The sequence below is a fragment of the Brassica rapa genome, chromosome A05 (assembly GCF_000309985.2).
Source record: "Brassica rapa cultivar Chiifu-401-42 chromosome A05, CAAS_Brap_v3.01, whole genome shotgun sequence".
In the NCBI taxonomy this organism is placed as follows: Eukaryota; Viridiplantae; Streptophyta; class Magnoliopsida; order Brassicales; family Brassicaceae; genus Brassica; species Brassica rapa.
In genome coordinates this window covers 240,757-261,031 of record NC_024799.2, presented here as the reverse complement: position 1 = coordinate 261,031, position 20,275 = coordinate 240,757, and the positions used below count along the sequence as shown (strand labels likewise).

Genomic DNA, 20,275 nt, shown 5'->3' with positions numbered 1-20,275 from the left:
AATTGACAAAAAATTAAAACGATGCACATGTACCATGAATGAGAGTTTAATATACATTAACAAAAATGTAGAATGTGTTTATAAATTTTAAAACAACACTAAAAATCATAGGCTTCGGTATATAGAGCATTTACCAAAAATTCAATATTTTCGTAGGGGTTAACCCATAGATTTTGAGAAAAATTCAAAAATATGAAAATACTGTTTTAATGCATAGTTGCATCATTCACCAACATATTATGAAGTTCATAAAGGTTTGGAATTTTTTTCGTTTCCGTTTCTCTAGCAAATAACGATTTTATAGTGGTTAGTCCATCAATTTTGGGAGTATTATGAAGTTTTACTAAATTAATTGACAAAAAAATAAAACGATGCCCATCTATAATAATAAAGGAGAGTTTTCTCCCACCTCCTGCAGCCACGTCCTTCTTTAGGGGTGGGCATATGTCGCCACGTGTCGGCGCTTAATTGGTTACGTTTTTTTTGTTTTTTCCCCTTATTCGGTATCTCTAACGCCTCCGATTTCACTGGTCTCCTCTCTCCTCTCTGCCATGCCGGATCTCTCTCTCTCTCTCGATCTATCCCGTGCCTCGCTCTAGAGAAGGCGAGAGACACCACCGGTCTCCTCTCTCCTCTCTGCCATGCCGGATCTCTCTCTCTCACATGCCTCGCTCTAGAGAAGGCGAGAGCCACGACCGGTCTCCTCTCTCCTCTATGCCATGCCGGATCTCTCTCTCTCTCTCTCCCGTGCCTGGCTCTGTCACGGTTACATCTCTCTCTCTCTCTCTCTCTCTCTCTCTCTCTCTCTCTCTCTCTCTCTCTCTCTCTGTGTGTGTGAGTTTTGATTTTGATTTGTTTTTGTGTTGGTAAAGAAAGTTGGAGGAGGCAGAGAAGCTTGATGGAGGAGGACGGAGAATTCACGACGTGGAGGAAGCGAGGTGGAGGAAGCTGGACGAACAGACAGCGGAAGAGGCAGGATGAAAAGGCGGAGGAGGAGGCATGACGCTCAAGTTTGCCAGCGGTGGAGAGATCAACAAGAAGATGGCGGCCTCTAGATTATCGTAGGGGTTAACCCATAGATTTTGAGAAAAATTCAAAAATATGAAAATACTGTTTTAATGCATAGTTGCATCCTTCACCAACATATTATGAAGTTCATAAAGGTTTGGAACTTTTTTTGTTTCCGTTTCTCTAGCAAATAACGATTTTATAGTGGTTACTCCATCAATTTAGGGAGTATTATGAAGTTTTACTAAATTAATTGACAAAAAAATTAAAACGATGCCCATGTACCATAAAAGAGAGTTTAATTTACATTAATATAAATTTAGAATATGTTTAGAAATTTTAAAACAACACTAAAGATCATAGGCTTCAGTATATAGAGCATTTACTGAAAATTCAATATTTTCGTAGGGGTAGCCCATAGATTTTGAGAAAAATATAAAAATTTGAAAATACTTTTTTAATGCATAGTTGCATCCTTCACCAATATATGATGAAGATCAAAGAGGTTTGGAACTTTAGGTTGTGTCAGTTTCTCTAGCAAATAATGATTTTATAATGGTTTGTCCACCAATTTAGGAACTGTTATGAAGTTTTACTAAATTAATTGACAAAAATTTAAAACGATGCCCATGTACCATGAAAGATAGTTTAATATACATTAATACAAATTTACAATGTGTTTATAAATTTTAAAACAACACTAAAGATCATAGGCTTCAGTATATAGAGCATTTACCGAAAATTCAATATTTTCGTAGGGGTTAACCTATAGATTTTGAGAAAAATTCAAAAATATGAAAATACTGTTTTAATGCATAGTTGCATCCTTCACCAACATATTATGAAGTTCATAAAGGTTTGGAACTTTTTTTGTTTCCGTTTCTAGCAAATAACGATTTTATAGTGGTTAGTCCATCAATTTAGGGAGTATTATGAAGTTTTACTAAATTAATTGACAAAAAATTAAAACGATGCCCATGTACCATAAAAGAGAGTTTAATTTAAATTAATATAAATTTAGAATATGTTTAGAAATTTCAAAACAGAACTAAAAATCATAGGCTTCAGTATATAGAGCATTTACTCAAAATTCAATATTTTCGTAGGGGTTAGCCCATAGATTTTGAAAAAAATTTAAAAATTTGAAAATACTTTTTTAATGCATAGTTGCATCCTTCACCAATATATGATGAAGGTCAAAGAGGTTTGGAACTTTAGGTTGTGTCCGCTTCTCTAGCAAATAATGATTTTATAATGGTTTGTCCACCAATTTAGGAACTGTTATGAAGTTTTACTAAATTAATTGACAAAAAATTAAAACGATGCCCATGTACCATGAAAGATAGTTTAATATACATTAATACAAATTTACAATGTGTTTAGAAATTTTAAAACAATACTAAAGATAATAGGCTTCAAGTATATAGAGCATTTACCGAAAATTCAATACTTTCGTAGGGGTTAACCCATTGATTTTGAGAAAAAATCAAAAATATGAAAATATTTTTTTAATGCATAGTTGCATCCTTCACTAACATATGATGAAGTTCAAAGAGGTTTGGAACTTTTTTTGTTTCCGTTTCTCTAGCAAATAACGATTTTATAGTGGTTAGTCCATCAATATAGGGAGTATTATGAAGTTTTACTAAATTAATTGACAAAAAATTAAAACGATGCCCATGTACCATGAGAGATAGTTTAATATACATTAATAGAATTTTAGAATGTGTTTAGAAATTTTAAAACAACACTAAAGATCATAGGCTTCAGTATGTAGAGCATTTACCGAAAATTCAATATTTTCGTAGGGGGTTAACCCATAGATTTTGAGAAAAATTTGAAGAGATGAAAATACAGTTTTAATGCATAGTTGCATCCTTCACCAACATATGATGAATTTCAAAGAGGTTTGGAACTTTTGTTGTCTCCGTTTCTCTAGAAAATAGCGATTTTAAAGTGGTTTGTCCACCAATTTATGGACTGTTATGAAGTTTTACTAATTTAATTGACAAAAAATTAAAACGATGCATATGTACCATGAATGAGAGTTTAATATACATTAACAAAAATGTAGAATGTGTTTATAAATTTTAAAACAACACTAAAAATCATAGGTTTCGGTATATAGAGCATTTACCGAAAATTCAATATTTTCGTAGGGGTTAAACCCATAGATTTTGAGAAAAATTCAAAAATATAAAAATACTGTTTTAATGCATAGTTGCATCCTTCACCAACATATTATGAAGTTCATAAAGGTTTGGAATTTTTTTCGTTTCCGTTTCTCTAGCAAATAACGATTTTATAGTGGTTAGTCCATCAATTTTGGGAGTATTATGAAGTTTTACTAAATTAATTGACAAAAAAATAAAACGATGCCCATGTACCATAAAAAAGAGTTTAATATACATTAATATAAATTTAGAATGTGTTTAGAAATTTTAGAACAACCCTAAAGATCATAGGCTTCAGTATATAGAGCATTTACTCAAAATTCAATATTTTCGTAGGGGTTGTTAACCCATAGATTTTGAGAAAAATTTAAAAATTTGAAAATACTGTTTTAATGCATAGTTGCATCTTTCACCAATATATGATGAAGTTTAAAGAGGTTTGAAATTTTTGTTGTATCCGTTTCTCTAGCAAATATGATTTTATAGTGGTTAGTCCACCAATTTAGGGACTGTTATGAAGTTTTACTAATTTAATTGACAAAAAATTAAAACGATGTCCATGTACCATGAATGAGAGTTTAATATACATTAACAAAAATGTAGAATGTGTTTAAAAATTTTAAAACAACACTAAAGATCATAGGCTTCAGTATGTAGAGCATTTACCGAAAATTCAATATTTTCGTTGGGGTTAACCCATAGATTTTGAGAAAAATTCAAAAATATGAAAAATACTGTTTTAATGCATACTTTCATCCTTCACCAACATATGATAAAGTTCAAAGAGGTTTGGACCTTTTGTTGTATCCGTTTCCCTAGCAAATTACGATTTTATATTGGTTAATCCACCAATTTAGGGACTGTAATGAAGTTTTAGTAAATTAATTGATAAAAAATTAAAACGATGCCCATGTACCTTGAATGAGTGTTCAATATACATTAATCCAAGTGTATACTGTGTTTAGAAATTTTAAAACAACACTAATGATCATAGGGTTCAGTATATAGAGTATTTACCGAAAATTCAATATTTTCGTAGGGGTTAACCCATAGATTTTGAGAAAAATTTAAAGAGATGAAAATACAGTTTTAATGCATAGTTACATCCTTCACCAACATATGATGAAGCTCAAAGAGGTTTGGAACTTTTGTTGTCTCCGTTTCTCTACAAAATAGCGATTTTATAGTGGTTTGACCACCAATTTAGGGACTGTTATGAAGTTCTACTAATTTAATTGACAAAAAATTAAAACGATGCACATGTACCATGAATGAGAGTTTAATATACATTAACAAAAATGTAGAATGTGTTTAGAAGTTTTAAAACAACACTAAAGATCATAGGCTTCAGTATATAGATCGTTTACCGAAAATTCAATATTTTCGTAGGGACCCATAGATTTTGAGAAAAATTCAAAAATATCAAAATACTGTTTTAATGCATAGTTGCATCCTTCACTAACATATTATGAAGTTCATAAAGGTTTGGAACTTTTTTTTGTTTCCGTTTCTCTAGCAAATAACGATTTTATAGTGGTTAGTCCATCAATTTTGGGAGTATTATGAAGTTTTACTAAATTAATTGGCAAAAAATTAAAACGATGTCCATGTACCATAAAAGAGAGTTTAATTTACATTAATATAAATTTAGAATATGTTTAGAAATTTTAAAACAACATTAAAGATCATAGGCTTCAGTATATAGAGCATTTACTGAAAATTCAATATTTTCGTAGGGGTTAGCCCATAGATTTTGAGAAAAATTTAAAAATTTGAAAATACTTTTTTAATGCATAGTTGCATCCTTCACCAATATATGATGAAGATCAATGAGGTTTGGAACTTTAGGTTGTGTCCGTTTCTCTAGCAAATAATGATTTTATAATGGTTTGTCCACCAATTTAGGAACTGTTATGAAGTTTTACTAAATTAGTTGACAAAAAAATTAAAACGATGCCCATGTACCATGAGAGATAATTTAATATACATTAATACAAATTTACATTGTGTTTAGAAATTTTCAAACAACACTAATGATCATAGGCTTCAGTATATAGAGCATTTACCGAAAATTCAATACTATCGTAGGGGTTAACCCATAGATTTTGAGAAAAAATCAAAAATATGAAAATATTTTTTAATGCATAGTTGCATCATTCACTAGCATATGATAAAGTTCAAAGAGGTTTGGAACTTTAGGTTGTGTCCGTTTCTCTAGCAAATAACAATTTTATAGTGGTTTGTCTACCAATTTAGGGACTGTTACGAAGTTTTAGTAAATTAATTGACAAAAAATTAAAACGATGCCCATGTACCATGAAAGAGAGTTTAATATACATTAATACAAATTTAGAATGTGTTTATAAATTTTAAAACAACACTAAAGATCATAGGCTTCAGTATATAGAGCATTTACTGAAAATTCATTATTTTCATATGGGTTAACCCATAGATTTTAAGAAAAAATTAAAAATTTGAAAATACTATTTTAGTGCATAGTTGCATCCTTTACCAACATATAATGAATTTCAAAGAGGTTTGGAATTTTTGTCGTGTCCGTTTCTCTAGCAAATAACGATTTTATAATGGTTAGTCCACCAATTTAGGGACTGTTATGAAGTTTTACTAAATTAGTTGACAAAAAATTAAAACGATGCCCATATACCATGAAAGGAGTTTAATATACATTAATACAAATTTAGAATGTGTTTAGAAATTTTAAAACAACACTAAAGATCATAGGCTTCAGTATGTAGAACATTTACCGAAAATTCAATATTTTCGTAGGGGGTTAACCCATAGATTTTGAGAAAAATTGCAAGAGATGAAAATACTGGTTTAATGCATAGTTGCATCCTTCACCAACATATGATGAAGCTCAAAGAGGTTTGGAACTTTTGTTCTCTCCGTTTCTCTAGAAAATAGCGATTTTATAGTGGTTTGTCCACCAATTTAGGGACTGTTATGAAGTTTTACAAAATTAATTGACAAAAAAATAAAACGATGCCCATGTACCATGAGAGATAGTTTAATATACATTAATACAAATTTACAATGTGTTTAGAAATTTTAAAACAACACTAAAGATCATAGACTTCAGTATATAGAGCATTTACCGAAAATTCAATACTTTCGTAGGGGTTACCCATATATTTTGAGAAAAAATAAAAAATATGAAAATATTTTTTTAATGCATAGTTGCTGCCTTCACTAACATATGATGAAGTTTAAAGAGATTTGGAACTTTAGGTTGTGTCCGTTTCTCAAGCAAATAATGATTTTATAGTGGTTTGTCTACCAATTTAGGGACTGTTACGAAGTTTTAGTAAATTAATTGACAAAAAATTAAAACGATGCCCATGTACCATGAAAGAGAGTTTAATATACATTAATACAAATTTAGAATGTGTTTATAAATTTTAAAACAACACTAAAGATCATAGGCTTCAGTATATAGAGCATTTACTGAAAATTCAATATTTTCGTAGGGGTTAACCCATAGATTTTGAGAAAAAATTAAAAATTTGAGAATACTATTTTAGTGCATAGTTGCATCCTTCACCAACATATGATGAATTTCAAAGAGGTTTGGAATTTTTGGCGTGTCCGTTTCTCTAGCAAATAACGATTTTATAGTGGTTAGTCCACCAATTTAGGGACTGTTATGAAGTTTTACTAAATTAGTTGACAAAAAATTAAAACGATGCCCATGTACCATGAAAGGAGTTTAATATACATTAATACAAATTTAGAATGTGTTTAGAAATTTTAAAACAACACTAAAGATCATAGGCTTCAGTATGTAGAACATTTACCGAAAATTCAATATTTTCGTATGGGTTAACCCATAGATTTTGAAAAAAATTCAAAAATATGAAAATACTGTTTTAATGCATAGTTTCATCCTTCACCAACATATTATGAAGTTCATAAAGGTTTGGAGTTTTTTTTGTTTCCGTTTCTCTAGCAAATAACGATTTTATAGTGGTTAGTCCATCAATTTAGGAAGTATTATGAAGTTTTACTAAATTAGTTGACAAAAAATTAAAACGATGCCCATGTACTATAAAAGAGAGTTTAATATACATTAATATAATTTAGAATGTGTTTAGAAATTTTAAAACAACACTAAAGATCATAGGCTTCAGTATATAGAGCATTTACTGAAAATTCAATATTTTCGTAGGGGTTAACCCATAGATTTTGAGAAAAATTTAAAAATTTGAAAATACTGTTTTAGTGCATAGTTGTATCTTTCACCAATATATGATGAAGTTCAAAGAGGTTTGGAATTTTTGTTGTGTCCGTTTCTATAGCAAATACGATTTTATAGTGGTTAGTCCACCAATTTAGGGACTATTATGAAGTTTTACTAATTTAATTGACAAAAAATTAAAATGATGCCCATGTACCATGAATGAGAGTTTAATATACATTAACAAAAATGTAGAATGTGTTTAGAAATTTTAAAACAACACTAAAGATCATAGGCTTCAGTATGAAGAGCATTTACCGAAAATTCAATATTTTCGTAGGGGTTAACCCATAGATTTTGAGAAAAATTCAAAAATATGAAAAATAGTGTTTTAATGCATAGTTTCATCCTTCACCAACATATGATGAAGTTCAAAGAGGTTTGGACCTTTTGTTGTCTCCGTTTCCCTAGCAAATTACGATTTATATTGGTTAATCCACCAATTTAGAGACTGTAATGAAGTTTTAGTAAATTAATTGATAAAAAATTAAAACGATGCCCATATACCATGAATGAGTGTTTAATATACATTAATACAAGTGTATAATGTGTTTAGAAATTTTAAAACAACACTAAAGATCATAGGCTTCAGTATATAGAGTATTTACCGAAAATTCAATATTTTCGTAGGGGGTTAACCCATAGATTTTGAGAAAAATTTAAAGAGATGAAAATACAGTTTTAATGCATAGTTGCATCCTTCACCAACATATGATAAAGCTCAAAGCGGTTTGGAACTTTTGTTGTCTCCGTTTATCTAGAAAATAGCGATTTTATAGTGGTTTGACCACCAATTTAGGGACTGTTATGAAGTTTTACTAATTTAATTGACAAAAAATTAAAACGATGCATATGTACCATAAATGAGAGTTTAATATACATTAACAAAAATGTAGAATGTGTTTAGAAGTTTTAAAACAACACTAAAGATCATAGGCTTCAGTATATAGAGCATTTACCAAAAATTCAATATTTTCGTAGGGGTTAACCCATAGATTTTGAGAAAAAATTCAAAAATATGAAAATACTGTTTTAATGCATAGTTGCATCGTTCACCAACATATTATGAAGTTCATAAAGGTTTGGAACTTTTTTTGTTTCCGTTTCTCTAGCAAATAACGATTTTATAGTGGTTAGTTCATCAATTTATGGAGTATTATGAAGTTTTACTAAATTAATTGACAAAAAATTAAAACGATGTCCATGTGCCGTAAAAGAGAGTTTAATTTACATTAATATAAATTTATAATGTGTTTAGAAATTTTAAAACAACACTAAAGATCATAGGCTTTAGTATATAGAGCATAGGTCTGGGCAATATATCCGAGAACCGAACAACCGATCGGTATCCGGTCCGATAAAAGCGGTTCGATTCGGTTTCGGATTTTATAAATAAACCATACGGTTCATGTTTCAGAGTTATAATGGGTGTCGGGTCGGATCGGGTAAAAACCCGACAACCAATTGTTAATCACCAATACCCGATACAAACTCAAACCTAACCCCTCTTTCTTTCAATTGCGAATCGAGAGAATATGTACACCCAGATTCTCTTCGCAAATCTCAATCAAACTTTTCCAAAATCTCAACTTCCCTATATTCAATCCGAAATCCTTTCCATTACCCGAAAATCAAATATCCTCAATGATTCTATCGTCGATTCGAACTTGGAACCTTTATTCCAGCTCCTATATATGTCTCTGCGAATCCTTAGACTTGACAAGCCATTCCACCTCTTTACACAGAAAGTAATCAATCCGAGGTCCTTAGTTACATTATCAGAGTTTGAAGCTCACAATCTTGATGATTGAAGTCTGGTTTCTGAAGGTTGAAGGATGGAGTTTGAAGTTTGAAAGAGTTTATTTTTATTTCACTGAATCTTGTTGCTTTTTGTTTGGTTTTCAGTTGGATAATGGTGATCTTTGTTTTGTTTTTCATTTCAATAATGGTGATCTTTGTATCACTTCTACTCTAATAAAGTTTTAAAGTTGCATTCACTTTTGTGTCACATGTGTTATGACTTATGAGTTTGATTGTGTTTCTTTATGTGTCTGACGTTTGCATGCAAGTTTTGTTTAAAATTCGAGGCCGAGTATGTGTCTGACTCGAGATGAAAACGAATGGGATGATTGTAATTGTTGACCATACAGAGCAAGAGTACCAACTACTAAGTGTTTATCACTACAAAACAATTAAAATATAGTGTTTTCATAACCGAAACCCGATCAAGAACCAATATCCGAATGCATTACGGGTTTGTTGCAACTTTGTGGTGTTACAATACCCAAACCAAACCCGACTATAAACCGAACCGAGATCGACCCGTATTCTTTAAAAATCTGAATGGTGCTGTTTTTTCTACAACCGAAAACCCATAACCCGATTGAACCCGAACCGACACCCGCTTGGTCGCCCGATTGCCCAGGCCTAACAGAGCATTTACTGAAAATTCAATATTTTCGTAGGGGTTAACCCATAGATTTTGAGAAAAATTCAAAAATATGAAAATACATTTTAATGCATAGTTGCATCAGTCACCAACATATTATGAAGTTCATATAGGTTTGGAACTTTTTTTGTTTCCGTTTTTCTAGCAAATAACAATTTTATAGATTAAATTAATTGACAAAAAAATTAAAACGATGCCCATGTACCAAAAAAGAAAGTTTAATATACATTAATACAAATTTAGAATGTGTTTAGAAATTTTAAAACAACACTAAAGATCATAGGCTTCAGTATATAGAGCATTTATAGAAAATTCAATATTTTCGTAGGGGTTAACCCATATATTTTGAGAAAATATCATAAATATGAAAATACTGTTTTAATGCATAGTTGCATCATTCACCAACATATTATGAAGTTCATAGAGGTTTGGAACTTTTTTTGTTTCGTTTCTCTAGCAAATAACGATTTTATAGACTAAATTAATTGACAAAAAATTAAAACGATGTCCATGTACCATGAAAGAAAGTTTAGTATACATTAATATAAATTTAGAATGCGGTTAGAAATTTTAAAACAACACTAAAGATCATAGGCTTCGGAATATATAGCATTTACCGAAAATTCAATATTTTCGTAGGGGTTAACCCATAAATTTTGAGAAAAAATCAAAAATATGAAAATACTGTTTTAATGCATGGTTTCATCCTTCACAAACATATGATGAAGTTCAAAGAGGTTTGAAACTTTTGTTGTCTCCGTTTCTCTAGCAAATAACGATTTTATAGTGGTTTATCCACCAATTTAGGGAGTCTTATAAAGTTTTACTAAATTAATTGACAAAAAATTAAAACGATGCCCATGTACCATGAATGAGAGTTTAATATACATTAATAAAAATGTAGAATGTGTTTAAAAATTTTAAAACAACACTACAGATCATAGGCTTCAGTATTTAGAGCATTTACCGAAAATTCAATATTTTCGTAGGGGTTAACCCATAGATTTTGAGAAAAATTCAAAAGTGTGAAAATACTGTTTTAATGCATAGTTGCATCCTTCACCAACATATGATGAACTTCAAAGAAGTTTGGAACTTTTGTTGTCTCCGTTTCTATAGCAAATAACGATTTTATAGTGGTTTGTCCACCAATTTAGGGACTGTTATGAAGTTTTACTAATTTAATTGACAAAAAATTAAAACTATGCCCATGTACAATGAATGAAGTTTAATATACATTAACAAAAATGTAGAATGCGTTTAGAAATTTTTAAACAACACTAAAGATCATAAGCTTCAGTATGTAAAGCATTTACCGAAAATTCAATATTTTCGTAGGGTTAACCCATAGATTTTGAGAAAATTTCAAAAATATGAAAATACAGTTTTAATGCATAATTGCATCCTTCACCAACATATGATGAAGTTCAAAGAGGTTTGAAACTTTGTTGTCTCCGTTTCTCTAGCAAATAACGAGTTTATAGTTGTTAGTCAACCAATTTAGGGAGTCTTATAAAGTTTTACTAAATTAATTGACAAAAAATTAAAACGATGCCCATGTACCATGAATGAGAGTTTAATATACATTAATAAAAATGTAGAATGTGTTTAAAAATTTTAAAACAATACTACAGATCATAGGCTTCAGTATTTAGAGCATTTACCGAAAATTCAATATTTTCGTAGGGGTTAACCCATAGATTTTGAGAAAAATTCAAAAGTGTGAAAATACTGTTTTAATGCATAGTTGAATCCTTCACCAATATATGATGAAGTTCAAAGACGTTTGGAACATTAGGTTGTGTCCGTTTCTCTAGCAAAAAACGATTTTATAGTGGTTAGTCCACCAATTTAGGGAATATTATGAAGTTTTACTAATTTAATTGACAAAAAATTAAAAAGATGCCCATGTACCACGAATGAGAGTTTAATATACATTAATAAAAATGTAGAATGTGTTTAGAGATTTTAAAACAACACTAAAGATCAAGGCTTCAGTATGTAGAGCATTTACCGAAAATTCAATATTTTCGTAGGGGTTAGTTAACCCATAGATTTTTAGAAAAATTCAAAAATATGAAAATAGATTTTTAATTCATAGTTGCATCCTTCACCAACATATAATGAAGTTCAAAGAGGTTTGGAACTTTTGTTGTCTCCGTTTCTCTAGCAAATAACGATTTTATATGGTTAGTCCACCAATTTAGGGACTGTTATGAAGTTTTAGTAAATTAATTGACAAAAAATTAAAACGATGTCCATGTACCATGAAAGAGAGTTTAGTATACATTAATATAAATTTAGAATGCGGTTAGAAATTTTAAAACAACACTAAAGATCATAGGCTTCAGAATATATAGCGTTTACCGAAAATTCAATATTTTCGTAGGGGGTTAACCCATAAATTTTGAGAAAAATTCAAAAATATGAAAATACTGTTTTAATGCATGGTTGCATCCTTCACTGACATATGATGAATTTCAAAGAGGTTTGGAACTTTTTTTGTCTCTCTTTCTCTAGCAAAAACGATTTTATAGTGGTTAGTCCACCAATTTAGGGACTGTTATGAAGTTTTAGTAAATTAATTGACAAAAAATTAAAACGATGCTCATGTACCATGAAAGAGAGTTTAATATACATTAATACAAATTTAGAAATTTTAAAACAACACTAAAGATCATAGGCTTCAGTATATAGAACATTTACCGAAAATTCAATATTTTCGTAGGGGTTAACACATAGATTTTGAGAAAAAATCAAAAGTATGAAAATACTTTTTTAATGCATAGTTGCATCCTTCACCGACATATAATGAAGTTCAAAGAGATTTGGAACTTTTGTTGTCTCCCTTTCTCTAGCAAATAACGATTTTATATTGGTTATTCCATTAATTTAGGGACTATTATGAAATTTTACTAAATTTATTGACAAAAAATTAAAATATATGTTCATGTACCATGAAAGATAGTTTAATATACATTAATACAAATTTAGAATATGTTTAGAAATTTTAAAACAACACTAAAGATCATATGCTTCAGTATATAGAACATTTACCGAAAATTCAATATTTTCGTAGGGGTTAACCCATAGATTTTGAAAAAAATTTAGGAGTGAAAATATTTTTTTAATGCATAGTTGCATCATTCACCAACATATGATGAAGTTCAAAGAGGTTTGAAACTTTTGTTGTCTCCATTTCTCTAGCAAATAACGATTTTATAGTGGTTAGTCCACCAAATTATGGAGTATTATGAAGTTTTACTAAATTAATTGACAAAAAGTTAAAACGATGCATGTGTACCAAGAAAGAGAGTTTAATATACATTAATATAAATGTAAATGTGTTAATAAATTTTAAAACATCATTAAAGATCATTAGGCTTCCATATATAAAATATTTACTGAAAAATTAAATATTTTCGTAGAGGTAACCTTTAGATTTTGAGAAAAATTCAACACCTTGTACAACGGTGCGTACACCCAGGCGCAATGTACATCAGGCGTACACATTGTACACCGTAGTGTACATCGAAATTACCCGTGCTCTTGAAAACTTACTCAGCTCCGGATTTTGAGTACAAGCTTATCAGTGAGTTACAGAGAGCCGAGTTAAGCTCCATCCCGAACTCGATGTTTCCGTAAAGAAAAATAAAGTGATAGAGTCTTTGGATCTTTTTAGGTTGCACATTTCTTAAGTTTTTAGTCAAAAGTGATCAAATTATAAAGTGAAAAGGTTAGAAATGTAACTAAAATGATAGTATGTTTTGGATTGGGTGGTTAGATTTGACAAAATTTAAAAGTAGAGGCGTATATCAAAACTTTATATAAAGTTGAGGGTCTTCCTAGCAGTTTTGGAAAGACTTATTCGCTCGTCTTGTCCGTGAAAGATGTGGAGTGGGCAAACCAGTCATCATCGGACATGTAACCAAGCCACGTAGAAAGAACCATCGATCACCGTTCGTTATAAATGGACGTTTCAGATGACGCCATGTCATCATTTGAATTTTTTTTAAACTCATTTTTATGTATCTTCTTCTCTAAGGGAAAACGTTTTTAATAACAGAGCGCACTTGTTCTACCGTGAAAGAAGGAAGAATGGCGAAATCTCAGATCTGGTTTGGCTTAGCCTTGGTGGCGTTGCTGGTGGTGTCAGCTGTAGCGGACGATGTGGTTGTGCTGACGGAGGATAGCTTTGAGAAGGAGGTTGGTAAAGATAAAGGAGCTCTCGTCGAGTTTTACGCTCCCTGGTAATTGGATCATTCTAGCTATTCAGTGATATTCCTAAGTATTAGATTCGTAGATTTATCTGGGGGGAATGTTTTGATTTGTGGATCGCAGTCTTATATGGTTACTGATTGATTAAATAGGTGTGGGCACTGCAAGAAACTAGCTCCAGAGTATGAAAAGCTTGCTGCCAGCTTCAAGAAGGCTAAGTCTGTCTTGATTGCTAAGGTCATTGTCTCAAGACCACTCTCCATTGTTATACAGATTGATTTGATTTTCTTTACTTATTAACTTGTGTGTGTGTGTATTGTATTGCAGGTTGATTGTGATGAGCATAAGGGTGTCTGCACTAAGTATGATGTTAGTGGATATCCCACTATTAAGTGGTTCCCTAAAGGCTCCCTTGAACCCCAAAAGTATTCACCTACTTTTTTTTTTTTTTTTAAATATGATTCTTGAAGCTAATCTATTATTGGATATACAGTTTTCTTATGTATATTTATTTAACAGGTACGAGGGTCCACGCAATGCTGAAGCTTTGGCTGAATTTGTCAACAAGGAAGGAGGTACTCTCTCTCCTTCATCATACTGATATTTAAGCTAGTCTAATGTTTAGGCATTATTTATGAGTTATATTAAGCTGACGAATTGTTCATAATCATTTGTTTCTGGAGAATATTTGATTTGATTTGTTTTCTTAGACTTGTTTTTATTCATTTTTACTCTTGTTTCTAATCCTCAGTCATAACTGTTCTTGTGTACTTACACCTATGCTGCAAACAACTTCTTTTTGCTGAACAAATATGTTTTCAGGTACCAATGTCAAACTAGCTGCAGTTCCACAGAATGTAGTTGTGTTAACACCTGATAACTTCGATGAGATTGTACTGGATCAGAACAAAGATGTCTTGGTCGAGTTTTATGCACCATGGTAACTATTACTACTACCTCTTTCTTCCGTCTCATGGTTTTGCTTTTCATGCCGTTTTCTAATTTCTGAGTTTTACATCTTCCAGGTGCGGCCACTGCAAGTCCCTCGCTCCTGTATACTCTCTCAACCATTTGTCTACTTTTGTGATAACAATAGTCTACTTTTCCTTTCTTACTAATGTTGTTGTGTTTTTTTTTTTAATTCGTCAGGTATATGAAAAGGTAGCCACGGTGTTTAAGCAGGAAGATGGTGTAGTCATAGCCAACTTGGATGCTGATGCACACAAGAGCCTTGGCGAGAAGTAAGTTTTACAAGGACTTTTTTACTTCACTGATATTTACTGTATTATATTCGTAGAACCGTAGGATGAAAACAGATAACCTTTGTTTTGCTCCACAGGTATGGAGTAAGTGGATTCCCAACATTAAAGTTCTTCCCAAAGGACAACAAAGCCGGTCAAGATTATGACGGTGGACGGGATTTGGATGACTTTGTAACCTTCATCAATGAGAAAGTTGGAACCAGCAGAGACAGTAAAGGGCAGCTTACTTCAAAGGTAATAAAAAAAAACATGTCTCTTGTAGAATCACAGAATTCAATCTAACTTTTGTAAGCTTTTGTTGATATCTTTTTTTTGATATAGGCTGGTGTAGTTGAAAGCTTAGATGCGTTGGTAAAGGAGCTAGTTGCAGCCAGTGAAGATGAGAAGAAGGCAATCTTGTCTCGCATTGAAGAGGAAGCTAGTAACCTTAAGGGCTCCACAGCAAGGTATGTTGTAGTAATAGCGTTTAAATCAAATACGGATGGTAAAGTTTCTTTTAATTCCTGAGCTTAAATGATGATGGTCTTTCTATATAATAGGTATGGAAAGCTTTACTCGTCACTCGCAAAGAAGTACATAGAAAAAGGTTCAGGATATGCTACCAAAGAAGCTGAGCGGCTTGGACGCGTCCTTAGCAAGGTCTGAACATCATTTCTTCTTCTTATTGCATATTGCTTTACAGTCCAGAAACAATGGAGACTTTTGTATTGACATTTTTGTTGTGTTTTGGGTGCAGTCGATGAGTCCGGTGAAAGCTGATGAGTTGACTCTCAAGAGAAACATCCTGAACACGTTCGTTGCTTCTTCTTAGAAGCCTAAAGATTGAAGAATAGGAGTCGTCGATAGACTTTATATAACTGATACGAACCTGGTGTTTTGGAGGTCTTATGTCTGTCTGTCGAGATTTGTGGTTGTTCTTTTGAACCAAGTTTCTTGTCTTTCGTACGATAAATCATAAAAAAAAAAACTTGTTTTTGCTTTTCTCTAATGCGAGTTACAAATTTTCAGCTCTTATAAATTCTCTAATGTGAGTTGCCCAATGCATGGTACACTTATATGAATCAGTAAAAAGAAAAGGTTCATCTATCACAGTACTATTAGTAATACCAATTCTCCAAATGAACATCAACTAATCTCTGCGTGAATACATCCCTCTTTAAAAGTAACACTCCGGTTACTAAGAAGATCACATGTGCTCTTGGTAGTTTTGTTATTGTGGTTATCAATCAAATCCAATATCAAATGCAATCTCAAATGTCCACTGTAGTTTTTGTATATGTTCAATGAAAGAAACTTGAAGTTATTTAAAAGGCCTTTTTCAACCGAAGGAGACTACTTTTCAACAAAAATGGGCCAGCCTCATCCGATACAAATTATAAATCTGGCACATCTAAAATCATAATAAAACATTTTTTCCTCTGCAAATTTTGAATTTGTACATGCACTATCTCCATTTATAATTCCTACCTCATAGACACATCGTGTACTTGATTGTAAAACATAGTTCAGTTTGTGAAAATGATTTCCCCAAGCTTTAATGAAAGAGTAAATAGTACTCGAAATGCATAATGCATGTGACAACATATACCGTAAAATCAAATTAAAGTCCCAATAGAACGCAAAAACAGAGCAAAACTATTCATATTCTTAAAAAGCCGGCAACCACCGCATGCACGGAGGGAGAGACAGCCTTCAACAAAAACTCAGTCGAGAAAAAATGAATACAAAGCAAAGTCAAAAACCATGAACAATCTGATAACACTTATTCTTAATCCATCGGAATCCATTCTTGAAAGTCGATTTAACTTTTCCTTCCACAGTATAAGCTTTATACCTCGCGATTCTCTTCTTCCTCTTCATCTCCGCATCGTTTACACCCCAAGACGGCCTCGTCGACGATGCATTGCTCCTACGCGCCGCCACTTCTCCCGGCGGAGTCTGCAAAGACGGAGGAAAATCTTGAGTCCCGTAGATCTGATTACTTCCTCCAACGCCGTAGCCTTTACCGCTCACGATTTCTGTCCTCCGGTCAACGACGTAGGTTCTCTGACCCGACCCGGATCCATACCCAACTTGGCCGGCCATTTCCTCCCTTGCTCCGGGGCGTTCGGGTTAATTAGACTCGAGGAGAAATGGCAAAAGATACAGAAAGAAATTCAGGCGGTGGAGAACTCGAACTCCTGTTTGGTCTTTTTGTCGTTATTTTCTAATGAAGTTTTTGTTTTTTTACGTTTAAATAAAATTAAGTTTTTATTTATATTAGTAAAACTGTAATCAACATGCATTTACAGCTCACTACTAGCTTAGGATACCTGAACCACCTGTCCTACTAAATCTACCGTCACATTCACGTACTTTTCTGGATTCACTGTACTTGTTTGTTTTTCGTTTAGGTAGTAATACAACCATTCTGTTGAATATGTATATTACTATATTCTTTTTTACGATATGGCAGCTGTTCATTTTCAATACAGTTAAAAAATTTAAATGATTCCTTTAAATATACGCTGTCATGCATGCACAAACAAAAAACTGTTAATTAAATCTAAAATGTCTAATTTCTACAGTTGTAATTATGAAGAGACTGTGCATACGTTATTATACGTGTTGATTCCAGTTTTAGTTGGAGTTCTTTCTGTTTTGTATAAAAACAACTACTAATCTCATAAAAGACAAAAAAAAATCATATAGATTAGTTCCATACAGTTTGATTAAGTTTTTGTTTTGTTTGGATTCAGTTTCAGTTTTATCAGCTAACAAATAAATAAGGATATCTTCATAATGTGGACCAAAAATGTAAGTTGGTGTCTTTTCTAGTGTCCGAGTTTATCTTATGTAAAATTTCATAGATCCAGTTATGATGTGGATATGGTTTGCTAAAGGATCAATCCTAATTCATAGAGTCCTCTTTAGGCATTCAGCAGAATGGGCACTAGGGCTTTTGTAAATCAATTATAGGCCAACTTTGAGTAAGGCCTATACACATTGCACACTCCGGAACCACAGAAGTGACATGCAAGGAGTTGGTGGTGTTGTACTGTTGTGTAGTTGGTTCGTCAGTCGTCACACTCTTTGTTCCATTTTCTATAATAAGCGCACAAAAAGCAGCATGAAACATTCATCTTTGGTTGGTCCTTTATATCAGTCTCTCTGCATTCAAATTTTACGTTCCCATATTTCATATTATTATACGCTGACACACATATACTATTTAAAATACTAGAAACAAATTTTTCCTTGACTGGTATGTCATATTCCCAATTGATGATTAAACCAAGGTCCAAAACAAACATTAAATCATCATCCAGAAAGAGAAAAAGAAAAGTGCAATTCACATGATCAGAAGGGACGAAAAGAGATCCAAGGGTTAAAATTCTTTCAGGGGGTTACAAACATTTATTGCAACAGCAATCATCTTGCTGTATGATACATATCTTTTTATGCTTTTTAATTAAAAGCTTAGTCTTGACTTTTCATTCTGGATAATATGATAATTTCGTTGTTTTGTCGGATGAGAAACTCGATAGATGCTTAGTAACTTTAAAAGTTGTCCTACATGAAAGACTTTGTTATTTCGGAATAAAAATAATTAATTAAGTATATCGCATGATATTTACGTAATCGAATATGCAAATACATCGATCCATGCTCTTTATAAACAAACCAAGAAGTCTCCCTTTCTTTAACTAAAACTCCCCACTGCTCTCTCTCTCTCTCTAGATCTGTAGATAATAAATACAATTACATATATACGGTGAGAGAGTGCGATGAAGATAAGGTATTGGCAGAAGTCTAGAGGATACGAAAGGGTTGATGGATCGGCGAAGAGGGCCAAATCTGGTGGGAGAAACGTAAAGCGAGTCAAGTTTGATCCCACCCGGAAGAGACGGTTTTGGAGGATCAAGATAGTGCCGAAGCTGAGGGTCTTGAAAAAGGCGTCGCCTAAGAAGCTTTTAACGTGGCTTCGAGATGCTTACGTCAATATGATGCTGAGCTTCGCCAATTCTCGGGTCATTGAGTCGTCTTACGGGTTCGGTGAATATGGGTACGGGTCGGGGTTAGCGTCGAGGGAGTATGATGAGAAGAAGCTGGTGGAGATTTACAAATCCATGTTGATGGCGCAGGGGTCTCTCGTACACCGCGACGTACCTAAGCTTTCGGCTGATTCTATAAAACTCTCACCTCTTATGTAATTACATCGATTTAGTTGCACTAAAACAAAATATGGGGATTATCGATGTTAAAGTTGTGATTGTAATCTGTGTTAAAGTTACAGTTCTGAAACTATCAAATACTATATTAATCAAATAATAGTGGATCCAGCCTTTTATAAAATGGTTTGCATTTATGAGGTGTTGGCATGGAGAATAATTTAGTGTAATGTTTTCGAATAATATAAGTATTTGGTTGACATTTGGTTTGCTTGACCAACTACAATCGTATCTTTACTTGTGGTTATGATTTTGTGGATACCGACCAATTATAAGAACACTGTACAAGTTACGAGTACTTGGTTGTGTCCAAAGCATCAAGTCTCTAAGAGCATCTCCAAAAGAAACTCTATAACTCCAAATATAGAGTTTTTTGCTCTCCAAAAAGGAATTTCAAAACTTCAAATTTGAAGTTTTGAAAATTGAAACTCCAAATATAGAGTTTCACTTTTCAAAACTTCAAATTTGAAGTTTCATCTTTTATTTGCATTTTGGTCCTTACAATTATACATCATATTTATAATTCTTAAATATTTTTTTGTTTATTTTTTTAATCCTTAAAACTTTTATATCTCATAAATATTTTAAATTTATTTTATAAATTTAATTTTTACACATGAAATTAAATAAAAAAATTTAAAACAAGATTTATAATATTTTAAAACTAGAATTAAACAACAAGAATATTACAAAAAACC

At 32.1% G+C, this 20,275-nt stretch overlaps 3 protein-coding genes across 3 annotated transcripts; 2 read left to right on the top strand and 1 right to left on the bottom strand.

Annotated features, from left to right (window-relative positions):
- The first annotated feature begins 755 nt into the window (after positions 1–755).
- On the top strand, positions 756–19,778 carry LOC103866375. The gene is made up of 2 exons (XM_033291868.1): positions 756–790; positions 19,069–19,778. The coding sequence occupies exon 2, from the start codon at positions 19,134–19,136 to the stop codon at positions 19,557–19,559; it is 426 nt and encodes a 141-aa protein (XP_033147759.1). The 5' UTR covers positions 756–790; positions 19,069–19,133; the 3' UTR covers positions 19,560–19,778.
- Positions 13,889–16,376, top strand: LOC103866377 (protein disulfide-isomerase like 2-1). Its single transcript, XM_009144285.3, has 11 exons — positions 13,889–14,136; positions 14,257–14,341; positions 14,432–14,529; positions 14,624–14,679; positions 14,927–15,044; positions 15,130–15,157; positions 15,254–15,345; positions 15,444–15,600; positions 15,688–15,812; positions 15,906–16,005; positions 16,103–16,376. The coding sequence occupies exons 1-11, from the start codon at positions 13,985–13,987 to the stop codon at positions 16,175–16,177; spliced, it is 1,086 nt and encodes a 361-aa protein (XP_009142533.1). The 5' UTR covers positions 13,889–13,984; the 3' UTR covers positions 16,178–16,376.
- LOC103866376 lies at positions 16,917–19,055 on the bottom strand. The gene has a single exon (XM_009144281.3). It carries the CDS (start codon positions 17,449–17,451, stop codon positions 17,101–17,103), a length of 351 nt encoding a protein of 116 aa, XP_009142529.1. The 5' UTR covers positions 17,452–19,055; the 3' UTR covers positions 16,917–17,100.
- Positions 19,779–20,275: the final 497 nt, after the last annotated feature.

Excerpts from the sequence above, each read along its gene's own strand:
- LOC103866375 (XM_033291868.1), top strand. The coding sequence starts at position 19,134 with ATGAAGATAAGGTATTGGCAGAAGTCTAGAGGATACGAAAGGGTTGAT.
- LOC103866376 (XM_009144281.3), bottom strand. The coding sequence starts at position 17,451 with ATGGCCGGCCAAGTTGGGTATGGATCCGGGTCGGGTCAGAGAACCTAC.
- LOC103866377 (XM_009144285.3), top strand. The coding sequence starts at position 13,985 with ATGGCGAAATCTCAGATCTGGTTTGGCTTAGCCTTGGTGGCGTTGCTG. Across the intron at positions 15,045-15,129 it reads GTCGAGTTTTATGCACCATG|GTGCGGCCACTGCAAGTCCC; the intron begins GTAACTATTACT and ends TACATCTTCCAG. Across the intron at positions 16,006-16,102 it reads TTGGACGCGTCCTTAGCAAG|TCGATGAGTCCGGTGAAAGC; the intron begins GTCTGAACATCA and ends TTTTGGGTGCAG.